The sequence below is a fragment of the Venturia canescens genome, chromosome 5 (genome assembly GCF_019457755.1).
Source record: "Venturia canescens isolate UGA chromosome 5, ASM1945775v1, whole genome shotgun sequence".
Classification (NCBI taxonomy): domain Eukaryota; kingdom Metazoa; phylum Arthropoda; class Insecta; order Hymenoptera; family Ichneumonidae; genus Venturia; species Venturia canescens.
In genome coordinates this window covers 11,681,000-11,698,521 of record NC_057425.1, presented here as the reverse complement: position 1 = coordinate 11,698,521, position 17,522 = coordinate 11,681,000, and the positions used below count along the sequence as shown (strand labels likewise).

At 45.3% G+C, this 17,522-nt stretch overlaps 1 protein-coding gene across 5 annotated transcripts in view; it reads right to left on the bottom strand.

The window, feature by feature from the left end:
- Positions 1-17,522, bottom strand: part of pnt (pointed) — a 135,553-nt gene that overhangs the window by 33,662 nt on the left and 84,369 nt on the right. For 4 of the 5 annotated variants that reach the window (XM_043419062.1, XM_043419061.1, XM_043419063.1 and 1 more), the window contains one exon: positions 1,977-2,093. In XM_043419062.1, the coding sequence (XP_043274997.1) occupies positions 1,977-2,093 (117 nt within the window). Of the gene's footprint in view, positions 1-1,976; positions 2,094-11,621; positions 13,089-17,522 lie in introns of those variants that run through there. The other variant, XM_043419065.1, reaches the window with a different exon arrangement.

The following is a 17,522-nucleotide window of genomic DNA, read 5'->3' as shown; positions in this document are numbered from 1 at the left end:
GCAAAGGGAAAAGACAAAGGGAAATGGATGAAGAAAAAAGTATTAACAAAAAGACAGAAGGCTGTTACAGGAATGGGCCGGGCCAAGGCGAGAAACAAAATGCAGAAATAAGCAAACGTGTACTTCATTGTTATTGTGTACGTTTTTCATAAACTCGTAAAAAGCGTTAATTCGAAGACGAAGCCGTTAAAATTTGATATGCGCCTGAGTCGACTGTCCATTCAAACTCTGTGTAAATTTCAAGACTTTCTTAATAAAATCGTTTCGTGCATGAACTGCCTTAAAGATCGAGGCGAGTGGATAAAAAATGATCGTTTTTCATGCAGTATAAAAAAATTTGAAAAGAGACGGAGAGAAAAAATAATTTGTTCGCCTCGATCTGTCACGAGAATCATGTATCTCTGTACCGTGCATCAAAATTCGCGACGTTCTCTCTCTCTCTCTCCTTCACCGTCTCACTGGATCGGTATATAATCGCACGTACGAATATATAGGGACGCGATGTGATGGGGTTCTGATGGGGAGCCGATGCCACACATCCGGTATGCGCATTCAGAGCCACGCGGGTGTGACGTTGCTTCCGGTCTACATGCCCTCGACGTTTTGCGTTTATTCGTTCATTTCTGCATACGCATACACACACACACACACATAAAAATGGACACAAAACTATGCGAATATGACGAAACGAGCCATTGAAATCAGTGTGGAAATGTTTGTGTCTCCCGAACGTATTTGTGGACAAATCGATCGCTCAGAAGCAAACGGTCGCGAGGAGTGCTCGGTTTTGCCTTTCGGCTCTTCCGACTCGAGGCCTTTTCAGTTTCATCATTAGTCTGCACGTGCTAGTACACGCACTTTTGGGTTACTCTTTCGTGTAAATACTCTTCTATATCTATAAATAATGCCTCGCTTTCGAACGTTAATACAAAAATGTATCAAGGTGTGTATACGAGTGTACGCATAAATATGGATATACATGGACACATACATTTCTCGGGACACTGAGCGTCCCGACGTCGCACCGTCAGAAATCACCTCGTCTGACCTCATGGTGAACCTACTGGCTTCCCCTCGCGAGTCGTTCCACTTCGTGTAACGAGAGAGTGGACTGCTCCATACTACACGTTCGTTCGTTACTTGCCTCATTATTTGCCTACATCTATATGCCCGCGTGCACGTACACTTTGCTCTCGCACACCATTGTCTCACTCTCTTTAACCTTAAGCACCGTCATAGCCTCGCACACACGCATGCTGGGAGAGATAGAAACGCACACTCTCGAGCGATGGGCTCTTTTGTTCGAACGACGAGAGCCACGCAACGTTATCTCTCGAGCTCCATCTCGATGTGTCCAGCCAGCGAGCCCGGAAAAATCTTGCTCTCCCTCTCGCGCGCGCGCGCTTTTTTTTCGACGTAACGAAACACTGTCCTGATTGGATGATTCCTCGAACGAGAAAATCGAGGCGAACTACCGGGGACTGAGATTCTTCGAAGTGGAGTTTTGTACTTTTTGGAGGCGCAGTTTTTTGCTGGGTTTGGTTCGTTTGGAAAATCGACTTTCCGGGTATTATTTTTCGTACGATAATGCAGAAATATCGGCTCGGGGATTCAAAGTTTTTCGTAACTTATGTGGAAAACTCGTCTCCATTTTTTCTCGCGTCTCGTTGTTCGAATAAGAGACAGCGGAGGATGCAAAAATTGAATTTCTCTCGAATGTGCTCAACGAAAATATGGAAACATTGACGCGGGAGTTTCTGGCAGGAATTGAATGTTAAAATCGAGAAAAAACGTTGTTGATTCACCGAGGAATTTCGGTTCCGGTGATCTCATTTCTTTCGTCACGACGACTCGGGAAAATTTCAATCAAATCAACAATTTTCCTTCCCCAATGCACTGCAAAATTTATCATTCGACAGGATCGCGCGATGCAACGATTCGTCCAAGTTGATAGGAAGCTTTCGAGGATGACAAACCTTTGGTGATGTTGAGACGAAGTTGTTCTTTTTCCCAGGATGCGAACGAGGCCTTGAGGGCCTCGGTCATCTTCTTGTTCGTCCCAGGCGTCAGCGGCGGTACTTGCGCCGGTATATCTGTAAGCCAAAACATCAGAATATATCATGAATCCCAAAGGAAGTGAATCCCACACTCAAAATATGTTTTTCCACAAGAAAAAAAAAATAAAAATAAAAATAAATACAAAAGAGAAGATGAAAATAATTAACGGACACGAAGATCGATATCGCGGAGATTCTTCGGTCGGCTCCTCTCCATATTCATTCCCGTTAAATCCTCTATTGTTTATAAAATAGCGTAAAACTTTCAGCTACGAGCCCACAAGAATACGCATGCTTGCATAAACAAACACCTCCGAATTGGATACCGAATAGAAATGGACGATAATTACACGTCTGTTTTGTCTGTTTGAGGTGAATAAAGAGAGTATCTGATCGGCTGGAGTGAGCCAATGTTCACTCCAACACACGCTGCTCTCTTTCTCACTCTCCATTTATTTATCTCTCTCTCTCTCTCTCGCTCCCTCGATTTCTCTCTCTTTCTCGTATCTCTTGCGTTAAATTTATTCGAGTTTTGCGCGGAATGGAATGGAATGGAAAAAAAAGGTGAAAATAAAATAGAATAGGACACAGGTGTATATTAGTCCCCGTGCGAGTCTGCGCCCCGCGCAGTTTCGTTTCGCTCCGCCACACGAGGAACAACAAGTCGTGTACACGTGTGGATCATACAGGTATGAGGTTGAAAGAAGAACAACAGGAGTGGATCGCGTGGAAACGACTCGGTTCTGTAAATTCCGCATCGTGGGAAAAAAGCGAAGCGAGCTTGAGTATTGTGTGGCGCTGGAAGACAAGCGGCGAGGAGCAACGCAACGCTTGCGATATAAACGTATGCTAATTGCGTTCGATTTATAAGAGCGCTAAATTTTTCAACACTGGCCCCAACTTCGATGACGACCGATGAGAAGAAAACCGGGAAAAATAATCCGCTGCGACGACTCGCGGTCGCAGCCTTGAGCGGGCATTTAAATACTCGATGGGAGTGGAAATTTTTTCATTTTACTCACTCTTTTGAGCGGTGAGACGATGCCCAGGAAGGGTGGGAAAACGGCTCCGGCTCTCGCCGCTCCGAGAGTTTTCAATCGAAAAGCATTTTTTTCGTCTCTCATGCGAGAACCGGGGGGATAGCGAGCGGAGTATTGTAAATGGCGACGAACAGAGAGCCGGTGGATTCGTCGACGGGGTCCCGAGTGCGCGTCGCTCCCTCGCTGAATTACGTGAGCCGCGTCAGGTGTCAAGACCGGAGCCTCGTAAGGTGCTCACAAAGTTTACTCGAACTCGAGCAATGGCGAGGAAGTGATGCGGGGAGCTCGAGCTCGCGAGGGTGAGAAAAGGAAAACGAATTGTTGGAGGGCTCGTCGCGCGAGCAGCGACGACACGAAGTCTTCTTTCCACTATAGATAGTCATCGTTTTCTCGTAAAAAACCGTCCTGTTGCGAACGGGCTGCGACACACTGCTGTTCCTCGAGAGCATGTATACGCACGCAGGGTGCAGGTGCAGGCCTGTATTTATAGAGGCATACACCAGGGTGCATCGGAGCACGTTAATTTCCACGATAAAACAACGAGAATTTATCAGGGAGCAACTATTCAAGGGCGCATGATAAAAAAACTGTTATTTTCGGTTGAAAAAAGCGTCGATTCTTACGGTCCTAGAGCGGAAAAGACGAACTTTTTCGTCGCATTTCTTCGTCAGACTCCGTCAGTTCCGATTCGGTTAATGGGGCTGATAAAATTACGGTGGAATCGGACTGCTGGGACTCTCGGCGAATTAATACGTGAGCGATATTACGTAGCGAAGAACCGTTCGAACGATCAACGACTTTCGATATTTACCAATCGCGGTGGCACATAATGGAAATCGGGGCATCTAACCCCTGACCTAACGTACGCCACCGACCTCGTGACTGTTCAGCATAAATTATCATATTAATACGCGCCCCGGCTCGAGACTTTTGTTTAACGGCTCGCCAAGCGCTTCCACATATATATATCTGTATATAAATAAATAAATTTAATGATTTGCATATGTGGAATATATGCACGAAGATATGTAGCGTCCGAAACTAATTAGTATACCGACTCGGAGTAACCCCGATATATATATCGTCGAGCCCAAATGAAAAAATGTCTTTCGTGTATCGGAGATAGCCTTAATTGGGCTGAAAAATCCATTCGGTGTATAATTCATGCGGGAACGATAATACGCGAGCATTTCTTTGTTCGTTGCGACCGACGAGATCTCTAAGATCTGACTAATTTATTCAAATTAATGATTTTTCATCGTCCGATTCTTTGGGAAAAATAAAAAGTCGATAAACACTGTAAAGGTCGTATCTTTTTCGTCGGTTACGAACTTTGTTCCCTTTCCTCATTCGTGTCTCTATACACTGAGAAAAAAATTTGGTCGAAACACTTGAAAAACGTTAAATTTCACAAAATTTATGATAATTATTCAAATAGATAGCGATTCGGATTAACAAAATTGGGGGTTAGGCAACGATACTTGGGTCACTCTTTCGAGGTAAACAATTGATTTGGCTCGGCATCGATAAGGTTTTGTCAAGCTACACGAGGAAAAAATCTGACTATCTCAAAATTATTTGTTATTTTCCACAAATCATGTTGGCTAAACTAATAATATGTTTCAACGAATTTTTAGTTATATCGACCCCCCCCCCCCCCCCCCGCCAGTATGATTCGATTTACAAAGTCGATTTACAAATCATTCTCAACAAAACCGTTTCGATACTTCAGTATACTTGATATTCAAATATATATATATCATAAAAGTGTATGTGAATTAAATATAAATAAAGAAATGTTTCGAGTTCTTTGAACAAAAGATTTGGTTTCAGTCGTTTGGGTAATTCTCATGAAGAAAAATTTATTTTTTTTATCCTCATTGATCGCAAGATGTTAGCTATATCAAGCAACAAAGATATCCACAGTTGGTTGTTGCAACGATTTTTTTTCTTAGTGTAAAATTTTCAATATTCATCGTCCCCGAGTTTTATTCTTTCTGCACATCTCTTATTTTCTCACTGTAACGAAAACACGCGTGAGTATTTAGGCAAAGTGTCTCGAGTTTGTATCTTTTCTTGTGAAAAAAAACGTGGCTGGATCTTGATCCTGCGAGTCGAGGGGAGCTAATCTCCGAGCGGATTGGGCTGGATGTTACTTTATTTTTCTCTCGCTAACAGCGCGAGACGCGCGTTCATAAAATTTATCAAACGTGCTCCGTTAACATTTTGGGTGGCACTTTCCAACGGACGTCGGGCACGTGTTTCGATACTCGGGGAACGATCCACACACGCGGGCTCTCGTATAATCCCCTCCTGTCTTTCCTTCACCTCTCCGAGGGGCACGAAGAAACGAATTAAGAAGTGTGCACATACGCGCGTGTTAGCTTATGTATGACGATAGAACAGCAGCAGGAACAGCAGCAGCCCGACAACTGTTGCAGCTGGCGTTGACCTCTTGCCCGGAGAGAGCATCGGTAGCTTATAAAACGTCTCGGTGTTAGCATTTCCAAAAAAATCATCCAAAGACGTAGCACAAGAACGCCGAAGAGCCACTGGGGCAGGGGGGGAGTCTCATCGTTGGGCAACATATGGTTTGCCACCGGTTAAGGTCCAAGCTCAACGATGACTTTCATCCCTTCTCGAATGCACGCTCGATGTCCAAGTTCCATTAATAAATGGATATTTTTGAGAGTTAGTGTCAGCGATGAGAAGGAATCGTCGTTGTTTTCAGGGCGAGTTGCTGCTCGGAATTTTTCTTCGATCAAATTCTTTGTGGAGTTTCTTTAGACTGTGGAGAATCAGACGTTCGATTGTGCAGTTAATTCAGTCATCAACTTGTTGAACGACCAAGACGTCGGAGGGAACTTGTTTGAGTGGAAGCAATGTTTTTCCTCGTTTCAGTCGATCCTGCCCCGAGGACACCTGTCGCACATGGGAAACATCGGAAATACTAGAGGATCGTGCGAGAAAAGCTCGTTTTCGGCTCATCGTAGCTGACGCGGTTGATCAAGTTCTTCGGTACGGAATGAAAAAAAGGCACGAGGCACTGTCACCCTCGGGGCAGAGACATAAATTTGGCGTAAAGTAGGAATAGTGAATGTCAGATGGCACACCAGTTCCAGGACCGAGCCGCCGGCTGCACTCTTAAAACGCCATATTTTTAAAAATGCTTGTCCCTGCGACAAAGTGACTCAGAGGCAAAAACGATTTTCTTCGAACCGGGGCGCGATCGCCTCACCACGATATTCAATTATTACTAATCGATTAACGTAGATCATTCCCGAAGGATCGTACTTCATGGGTGTCCAAATTGGATTGGTTTTTATTTCCTAATTAAAAATATAATCACTTTGAATTAGTGTCAGAGTTATTAACTCAAAATTGTGAATACATTTGTTCAACTTATCTTTTGGTGAATGAAATTACAAGCCATTAATTAATCGGGGATCCATCATCGCTAAGAGGACCCCAAATTTCATTCGTCCCTGGCTAAAATACTATAGTTTTTTATGTCAAAAATCGCTTTAGAGAGCGCAAAGGGAAAACACAAAAGGAAATGGATCAAGGAAGAAGTGTTAATAAAAAGACAGAAGGCTGTGGCAGGAATGGGCCAAGCCAAGAAGAAACAAAATGCTGAAAAAATAAGCAAATGTGAGGTTCTATGCGAGGGCTCATTACCAATTTCGTCCCATCTTTAACGTAACGACGTATCTTTTATTAATAAGACAATCGTCTTGAATTTTTTCCCAGACTTTCATTATATACTTCATTGTCATTGTGAATTTTTTCATAAACTTGGTAAGAAGCGTTAATTCGTTATGTGGAAAAATAAACGATTTTTTACGCATAGTCGCTTTCACCCTGTGTATTTTTCTTCATATTTAAGCACGTTTATTTAAATAACCAATAAAGACGAAGCCTTTATGATGTGCGAGTGAGTCGACTGTCCATTTAAACTCTGAGTAAATTTTAAGATTTTCTTGAGAAAATCGTTTCGTGCATGAACTACCTCAATGAAACTGGGCTCGAAGACGAAAAAAGTAGTAGTTTTATGTGATTTGAAAAATAGAGGTTAAATCAAGTCTCAATATTGAATGAAATGCTCGATTTTTTCCTCGAAGCGATAACTCAAACTCGATAAATTTTCGAACCAAACGATATCCGGTTACACGATGATTGTAGTTTGAAAAAAAAAAGGTTTTGAGCTCGAGGAATCTCGAGAATTGGAAACTATGCAGAGGAGAGGACGAGAAATTTTGTTGCGTGCAGTCGAAGCTCCATGGAACTTTATATGGGTTTGTGTAGTATCGTCGCGTAGCGTATTATCGGAACAGAAAAGCGTGTGTTTCAGCATGATATCAACTACTGTGGCGAGTGTGCCGAGGTGATAAAATAACAAGCTATCTCTCTCTCTCTCTCTCTCTCTTTTTCATTCTCTTTTTTCTTTCTCCCTTATTCTCGTCCCGCCGACTTCCTGAGTCAATCCAGGCAAGATTCTTCCAAGCATACTAATGCTCCCGTTCTTCATAAACTGTGCGAACATTGTACTACAATCGCGTCCCTACATTTGCCATTATTATATCGCTTAAACTTTGATTTTATGTCGAGGGCGAGAGAAAACTGATGAGTATATTTTCGTTAAAATATTTTCGTTAAAAAAGGAGCAGAAAGCGATTCGAGATCGTAGCAATTATAACGAGAACGATTGAAAACGATTCGATCGATTCGACTGTTTTTATAGTAGAGCTTAATTTGAAAAAAAACGTAATTCTGCATCTACTTCGTTCTCGTTTACTCAATCCCTCTCGGGACATTATTTCTCTTTTTTCCTCGCACAGTGTGGTCAATCCTTCATGCAGATAAATACCGAAGGACGACGATGCGAATCGCTCTCGCGTGGTTATTGCTGTATCTTGACTCTTGAGGCCTCGTATTCTGTTATCTCAAGCTCTCAAATGCTCCGCTCTGAAGCCGCATCCTGTGAGTTCTCGTTAAACCGTTTTATATGGCGAAGCACACAAAGATTTTTCAAACATCTGAGCATTATTCCGGAAAAAATGAAACTCAACGGTCCCAAATAATGACGTTAGTTGAATTCACTTTTCAGAGATCTCGAATTAAAGTCATTTTGCGACGAATTCAGAAAAATTAGCCCAAAAATGGCATCCAATGAAAAAATATTTTGTGAAAAACTTCTTTAAAATAATAACTTCATCATTTTAGAAATATGATCGGTAGAGAAGCAACATTTTTATACAATTTCATTATTAAAAAAACGTTTGCAGAGTTCATTTTGACCAGCGTGGTGCAACAGCTGCCGCTGCTGTTGATACGTCACGCTGTCTAAAAATTTTATAGCTTATCAAGTGAGTTGACTGTCCAAAGTAGTATTGGAATGGGAGAAAATGAAAAAATGAACGATCAAAAAGTTTACCGGGATAAAAATCGTCGTTTTGTAAAAACGGACAAAAAAAACGTGGCCAAGCAAACGAACGACAAAATATGACCAAATGATTGAACGGACTTTACACGTGAACATACGTTGAACGCAGCGTTGTCAAACCAAAATACGTACGTGTATTTTTGGATATAACTGATGAAAAAATTCAATAACTTTTCATGCGTGTGTGCGACTTTCATGTGCCGGAGTGGCAGTGTCAGAAAAAAGTCGACATTCGATAATTAATTTGCTGCTAAACTCCATTCCAGTACACCTTTATATTTGTCTACAAAAAATACCATCGCGTAATCTTGGATAGCGAATTCTCACCCCACTACCTTAAACCGTCCAAAGAGCAAAGTACTTGGGACTTGGCTCCACATTTGGCCGTTTCAAAAAGTTCTTGGATCAATATTGAGTGTAAAAATCTGATATTTCCTTCCCAAAATGAAAGAGAGTAAGATTTTGCCCCGGCGATGCCGTCCGAGGGTCAAGAATGCGCTTCATAAATATTTTATCATCTCAGGCAAGAGCAGGCCCGGCAGCTGAGCATATGGCAAGCCCACTTGCTTGAAGAGCTCTCAAATATAATTATTCTTTAATAGCACTATAGTAACATTGAAATATATATATATATATATATATGTATGTACGAATGTATAGAACTAGTGACTGATGCGGGTTCGTTGACCAAGTACAAAGGTTGCTATAATAGCGCGTCAGTCCCTCTGTGTATCTACGAGGTGCGGGCAAGAATCGCAGCTTTTATTTTCTTCGCTTGGCATATTCGATTGATGTACAAGTTTATTCAAAATTTTCTCCACACACGGCAACGTGTTTTCCAATCGCTGATTTCTACGTCGATCATGGCGAGCTCGATGCGAGCTTGATAAACGTTTTGCCATTGGAGAACAAATTGTCAGGATTTTTAGTCCCTCCCGAAGGGAGAGGCTCAAGTTGGCAGTTTCGTTACGTTTTTCGAAACGACGTTTTTCCCATCGTTGACAGATCGGATCGACGAAGTGTGCAATTTCTTATGAATTCTCCTGTACTCGTGTGTATTTAAGGCAATCTTCTATGAATGACGATCGAGGAGTGGCGAGAGAGCCTAACTTCTGTGTATAATCAAAGGGGGAAATCGAAAATAGCAAATGTGCGGCTCGCACATCGAATCGGATTCGCAGCCTTGATCGACTCGTGTGCCTCGTCCGCTCTCCCTTTTGCTCTGCCCTCGTCGACGAGAAGCGATCAAATTTTCAATGCGTGATTATCGGAATTTCGTTTAAATTCTGGGTGAATAAAAGACCGGCGAATTATCGAGAATGATTCTGAAAAGCTGTTCGCGAACGTTCATCGATAAATTTCGAGCCTTATTTTTCAGCTCGAACGATAACATCGATCTGACGTTTTTGTGTTATAATTCGCGGGATTCGCGTGAAATGGTGCGATTAAAAGACCCCGCAGGCCGAGTCGCACTCGTCGAAATGGCTCCTGAAGCGTTTCCACGACTTCCGTCGTCGTCGTCGTCGTCGTCGTCGTCGTTGGGCATTTCTCCCGATATTATCCGTGCCCGTAGTGAAACGTGCGCGCGGGAACTAACTCACATATTAACTCGTATGCATGAGTGTGGCGCACGTGCGCGCTCGGCCGAGCTTCGGCCCTAATTTTATCCGCAGGCCGAGAGAGCGGTAGCAGTTTGACGTAAAAATAAAAGCAACGACACCGCCGTTCATGCGACACGAGCTCGGCAACTTCCCTCCTCCGTATATTCTCATCTCGCTCGCTCCGAAACTGCGTTATAATTTACGCGATCGAAGAATTTACTCGCGCTATATTTCCTCCGAAAGTTTATTTCTATTTTCCGAGCTTCGTTCTTACCGGGAGTTTGGACTCGGGGCATTATTTAATCGCGCTTCTCTCTCACGGCGAACTGCCTTAAGAATATTAAAATGCGAGCTCCCATCGATCGCAAGTTTTAACGAACGATCCCGGCGACCAAAGTTTTAATAAAACTCGAGAAATCTTCAGAGAAACTCCGAGCCACAAGCTTCTTTTGTGCGTATTTTAATATCCGCGCGACCGGCTCGACTCATCGCAGGAAATCGGTGAAAAAATAGAAGCAACATCGCCTTGGAAAATTTGAATAATCCTGTCCGAGAGTTCGAAAGGAACGAAAAAACTCTCCTCGAATTCGCTTCGAAAGCAAGAACGTAAGAAAACTCGGCGTTCCCGGAGTCCTGCAGCCCCGACGACTTCCAATTCGTATAAGCGAATCGATTTCGTCGAGGCACCTCGCAAGAGGGATGGAATTTCGTGCAGTAGGTTACTCGGCTACACAATTGACAATGCGACGGTGGTGTATCGGAGCGAAGAGTTTGAGAGAAGCTGTAACGCGGCACGCGACGCGCCAGGCTCGAGGATTCCCCCCCACTTGGTGGTGTGTGGCGTGTTGCGAGGCGGACCGGAAGTGCATGCGGTAAGTAAGCCCGGCGATGCACTCCTCGACGGGAGTGTACAAGCGCGAGGTCTCCGTGTGCATGCACACCCTCGTGAATATATTTTCCCCAACGTCTCGGCAACTTGGCCATCGCCGAGGGGCCAACATCTGTCGTGCTTCGAGAGCGGAGCACGAAGTGTGCGCGGGTGTCTTTCGCGCACCTTCTTCCAAGCACAGTAAAAACTGGGGTCTTTCTCGTGCTTTCTTTCCGGAGCTTGTGCCTCGCTCTTTCTGCACCGCTTTCAGAGCGTTAATCAACGTAATTTGAGAGGAGGAAGCGAGGGGATGAGACGGGAGAGAGAATTCAATGTCAAAGTCGAGTATCCTCGGAGCTGACGGCGGGGAGTCAAAAGTGGGTCAGGAAAGAGCTGATTTTGTAAAAACAACGAAAAATTATTGGAGAAATTAAATGATCGTTAAGCGCACTTGTCACGATGTTCGTGCTTTTCGAGTTTCCTACGATTTCAAAAGACGCCCTGATAAATATCGTGTATCTCTTCGCACAACCGGTTGTCGATTATAATCCACATTCGAATTTAACTATTCACCAAGAATAATACAGTGGGCGTGTTAAGCACTAGGGTTACCTCTGGGCCTGCCGAAAGACTTCATGGCCTTGATTCCCATTCCGGTGTGTGTATCAGCACCGTAATCGACGTACATTCCTCTCGCGTTCGCGCACTTGGTTAATTCCTATATATGAGAACGAGTGTCTCGAGTTCACAGACCCCCTCGCATTCGCCCTTAGCCGGTGATCTGGGTGAGAGCGTTAGGAGAGGAGTAAAGCAAGAAGGCAGAGGGAACCAAGAGCCGAGATTGGTGGAAGCGATTTATTCGTCGCTGTCGATCTTCCCGGTGTTCGTCGTCGCCGGTGAGCGAAGCTGGGGCCACGTGTTTATCGTCGTCGTTGTGGCGAAGGGATGGTGCAGCAGGAGCGAACCGTGTCACGTGGTCGGTTTGGCAAAGTCCGACCACGTCACGCTCATGAAAATCGAGGCTCCTCTCGGAAATTCGGAATAATATCGAACCGGATATCCAGGTGCGAGGTGGTGTGCAGTCTTTTATAAATAAACGAGCTAACAAGAAGGGAAGAAAATTCGCACCGTGAGGGTGCAGAGTCGGCGTTTATCCCATGACGAGCGAAACGGAGCAGCACTTTCATCACGTCGCAGCGATCCATCGACGTTCCATCATCATCGTCCTTCCTCTTTATTCGTCCTATCGATGGCAACGAAGCGTTGACAATTGGAGCAAGGCGCACAGAGCTTTATCCACGTTGTCGCGTTCATCCACCATGTGTTTGCTATCAATTCGTTAAATCCAGCCTCCCTCGTGCCTCGCAGCTTCCAACCGATCTATTTTCGTATGTACCTGCGAGGAAGCGGGGGATCGCGCACGCTTGCGCAACTTGTTCCGTCCAATTCCCCTCCCTTTCTCGCTTCCTGCGGGCACGAATTCGTATACACGTAGGCCGCCTCGGCGTGTGCACATGTAGCTGTGACTGCGCGGACCAGTTTATTTATTAGGTCGAAGCGTCGCGGAGTAACTCGGCATGTTCCAAACTTACATAGCGCGCATGTGTTGTCAATAAAATTGCTTTCTTTTCGGAGGTGAAAAACAACGTTGAGGAAACGAGCTTCATTCACAACCCCCGCCCGCGTCGCACTCGGCTCCGACGTCTTTTCCCCTTCCCCTCCGGCTTCGTTCCCCCTCCGGGCGCGCTTATTCTCGCGTTATATTTACGAAGCGAGTTCTATCGGAGTTGGGAAGATTTTTTTCGGGGCAGAGAAGCTCCGCTTGACTCTTCCGCAGTTTGTCTCGCAGCTGAGCGGGAATTTGTTCAAGTTTTTCCTTGTTTTTATCGTTCGTGATTGATCGCTCGATTCGCTCGGTCACTAAACACAGAAACAGGGTCACTCGTACATTTAGCGAAACACTCGCGTCCCCTGGGCACTCGGTAAATCTCGAATAATCGAAAAACTCGGAATTATTGTATTGCGAAAGGATTGTAAAAGTTGCGATAAATGACAAGTTTCAATGGGAATAACCACGCGAGTACGAGCAACGCAATGTCTCGTGCACACGTGTATTATCCTGCGTGTAGGTGTAACGCTCGTCAGTAATTTAGTGGTGGGGGTGGGGGAGGGAGTTAACGCGGACGACGAAACGACCAATGGATCGTCGCTACGACGAGGTTACTGCATCGTAAGTCAGAGGGCGTTAAACACTCCGACAATGTGATGGAGGGAAAGACGAAAAGGAAAAGGAGGAGACGAAGGGAGCGCGGATCGCGTACAGCAGGGGAAAAGTGGCCGCGAGAGAACGAGACTCGTTCGTGTTATTGCGTTCTCGCTTGGACGTGGGCATCGTTGTACCATTGAACGTTCAAGACCGCTCGCATGTCCGCACTGGATCGGTAAAACGTTATGGTCGCACGTCGAATTTCGTTCGTCGATGTTCCAATTCACGCGTTGTCGTTCGACAAGAGCCTCGGAAGAGCGGCGGCGAGTCTTTGCGATCGACTGTCAAAGGCTTATTTGCGGATAAATTTGTTCCGAAAATACTGAAGCGAACTCGAAGGGTCTCTGGGTAACCATAAACGTTTGACGTCTCGCTCGTCTTCCGGCAGCTCGAAAGTCGACGCTCTTCGTACGTTGTTTTTTTAGTCACTTTATCGCACTGCCGATTGCCACAGTATTTCTCGCGTGGACGCACGCGTACCGTACGCGTCGTGGCCGGAGAGCCGAGCCCCGAAGAAGAGAGGAGAGCAGCGATCGCGAACTCTCGCGTTACCGCGGATAAGTGCGCACGCGGCGCGGCGGAGGAGCGCGCGAAGGGCAAACGCGCCGAGGAGCAAACCGGAGAGCGCGAGCACCAGCACCAGCAGAAACTTCGGGAGGAGAGAAACACTCAATGGGAACGAGCAAGAGAGCGAGGGAGATGAAAATACGTGAAGAGAAGTCGAGGACACGAGGCCAAGTGTGCGTACATCCCAGGGCCGGAGAGGAGCACCAGCAGAGAAGGAGAGAGGCGCGAGATCATGGTGGAGGAGAATCGCGGCCAGAGGGACAATGTAAGGAGGGAGGCAGCGAAGGAGGAGAAGAGAGAAAACGCGAGGAGCGCTCGGGAAGGGGAGCCAGAAGGAAAGGAGGGGAAGCTTGAGACGCGCGACGGAGCGCGATGTATCGCGTTCTGTATAAAAAAAAACGTCTATCGAGTGCTCAATAGTCCAAGGGAAATCTGACGCGAACCTCACATTAATATTAAAATCGACGGAGCAGGTCAAATTTTGGCCAACATTTCTGTTGGATTATTGTTTATCCACTTTCAGCTCGAACTTTGGTTCGTACGGCCCAACATTACCGGCCCCCGGATCGCCAATCACGAGAATTAATGCGCTTCTACGAGACTGAGATTTGTTCCGTTCATGAAATCGACGAGATCTTGGAGAGAATGGCTCCGCGAAGTGAGAGGAAGAGCGAGAGAAAGAATCTCGGGACGGAGCCCCCCCCCCCCACCCCCCTTCCGCTCTGCGGCTCAACTGAGAAATCTCGCATTTACCGCCACTCGCGCGTTCCCGACTTAGTTTTATGAATGAATACCCTCTTGGCCGGCTGTTCGAGGCGAGGCATGCGCAGCAGCAGCAGCCCCGCGATCTCGCGGTTTACAGCCAGCATCGCCTTTTTCTTCTCCCGCTGCTGCTCGCTCTCCTCGCCCGCCCAAGCACCTGCTCAGCTGTCTTGTTCTCTTATACGTTAAATCTTCCTTCATTCCGTCTCTCGTTCACGCTAACTTTCAACCACAAATTCACGTAACACGCCCCCGTTACTTTCCCGAAATATCGCCCTACCAACAACGATTATTTCATTAGCTCAATTCGCCGCGTATATATTCGTTTTATAACGGAATACATACTCTAACGAATGGCATTCCATCATCGCTTTTGAAATCGCCATTATTTCGTATCAAAATTACTACGATTAATGACGCTCAAGTTTGCAGCGTCGGAGTCCAACGAAACGATGTAAAAAGACTCTCGAATTATTCCAGCAAATCTCCAATTTTGCCTCCCGAATTCCTTATTTTTCAACCCGCACACATCATTGAGATCACGTCAAACGAAAACAATGATGAATTACAAATCTTTTTTTCCTTCGGCGTCGTTGTTTACGCGAAGACTAAAAATTCCGTGCAACTTTTGTTGCGAGCTGAATCGAGCCAAATCACGCTGAAGTTTGCAACGTTCGAGTCCAACGAATTGGTGTAAAAAAAAAACTCTCGAATAATTCCAGCAAATCTCCAATTCTGTTCCCTGCCGAATTTCCAATTCGTGTTCAGCCCTGCACATCAATGATTCGTGAAATAAAAAATAGGTGGATTACAAATATTATTACACCGGCGTCCGGAGTCGCTTTTCTTAAATGCGTTTTATTCCACACGAATAATAAAGAGCAGAAAATCTCATCCCGGCGCCACGCACTCGTGCAGAGGCTGCTTTCCCACGAGCGTCTACATAAACCCCGCGCTCGATATCGTCTGACAAGAAGATTGACATTAACGGATCTATCGTCGTGTCGATGAATGGGAACCAGAATATGACACGGAGGCTCGCGGAGTCGCGGAAATGCTCGCCGGTACATAGGATTTATTAATAAGGAGAGCGGAGAGAATCGCTGTTTCTCGTAAACAGGTCGTTGAATGAACGTAAGGCGACGGAAACGAGGAGGATAAGAGCAAGGGAGAGGGCAAACGAAAGTAAAAAAAAAAGAAAAAGAAAGAAAAAAAAGAAAGAAAGGAAGAAACAGTAAGTAATGTTACTACGAGCGAGCAAAGTGTCTTCCGGTTCGCGCTCCGTTCAGTCGATCGAGCTACTCGAGTCCATTCATGGACTCGGCATGTCAGCCCCCTCCCCCCGCCTCATATTTCTTTCTTTCACGCGACGACTCTGCGCTGGCCCCCGCCCTTCTCCTCGCGTATACACTTGATTGCTGCGGTGCCGCCAACATCAGTAAAACATGGCGTGTCTGAGTTTCCGCGAGGTGTTTCCTCGACGAAACTCTCCTTAAGCTCGGGCTCTTACGAGCCTTCGCTGCAGCCCTTTTCCTTTTATTATTTTTATGAGTTTTGAGCTACGAGACTTTGAGCCGGGACCAAGTCGCTGTTTCGAGCTTCACACTCCAGCCTGGCGAGTGGATAAAACGGTGAAACCGCGTTCCAGGGCGTCTGCGTAAAGACTCGGACAAAAGATTGAATAATTTTTGGGAGGGTTTTTCTCAACGGTGAGAGGACGGGGGAACTTCGGAAATGGATTTTTCTCAATTTTGATGATACTCGAGCGACGCGTTCGCGTGCGTGCGGCGACCTCGTCAAGGAAAAACGGGATAATGAGGGGCGAGGATGAGAAAAAAACGGAAAGTAGAAAAAAAAGGTAAAAGGCGAAGATAATGGGAAGGAGAGACACGGGTAAATATAGTTGCGGCGATGAGTATACGCGGGAGCAACGCGCGAGGCGCGTTGCAAGCTCCGGAGAGAGATGGAAAGGAGAAAAGGTAGATGGAAGTGTAGTGTAAGGCGTGAAGCAACGAAGAGCGACAGAGAGCGAGAGTTTGTGCGCGAAAGAGGGAGAGAGGAAGACGAAAATGAAAGAAGAGAAACGCACAGGTAGGTGGCCTCAGGCCGAGCAGGTTTTTGCTCCATTTTTTCTTCGTACTTTTAGTTTTTTATTTATTTCGTTGGCCGTTTATTATAACTAGGAAGCCTCGTGTGTTGGCTCTCTCGAGCTGCGCCTCCTGGTGTGTGTCCGATAATGCCCCGACGGTTGCTCCTGCATATAAACACGGCCAACATATGGGAGTGTTTCTCCGTAAAATACGAGAAAGGCCGAGTGAGAGATTAACAAATGAATGGAGAAAAGAGAGGAAGAATATCGATGTGACCGACTTGGAAAAATTTTACGCCTTAAAAGTATACGAAAAGGAAGCTCGAAGATGGCAGCGTCAGGTGCGGAGAGCCTGGGAATATTCCAACTTCGATGGCAGTGCGAAAAATCAAAAGTACGTTGAACGACGATTTTCAGATCTTTGAGCAAAACCTTTTTACGAACGTATCGTCGCGCGATTTTAATCGCGATGTGCTTACTATTGTGCATTTCTTCAAACTTATTTTGGGAAAAGAGACAACCAAAAGTCAACGAACATGCTTCAAAAACTCAAATTTGAAAAAACATTTTTGTTTTGAAATTGATTTTTTTTCTTCAATCAATTTGATTTTCTACAATTGCGTCTCGTTTACGATAGCTTCGTGGTGCACTTAGACGAACGTTTACATATTATCTGTCACCTACAGCTGTTTTAAAAAATTGATTTTTCACCCTTATTTCTCATATCGAATGAAAAAAATGTATGGGGCAAAAGTCGCCTTTTCGTCGTGCAAAAAAAATGATTGCGTCTACTTCGTCCCCGACGTTTGAATTTATGTTGAATTTTGCT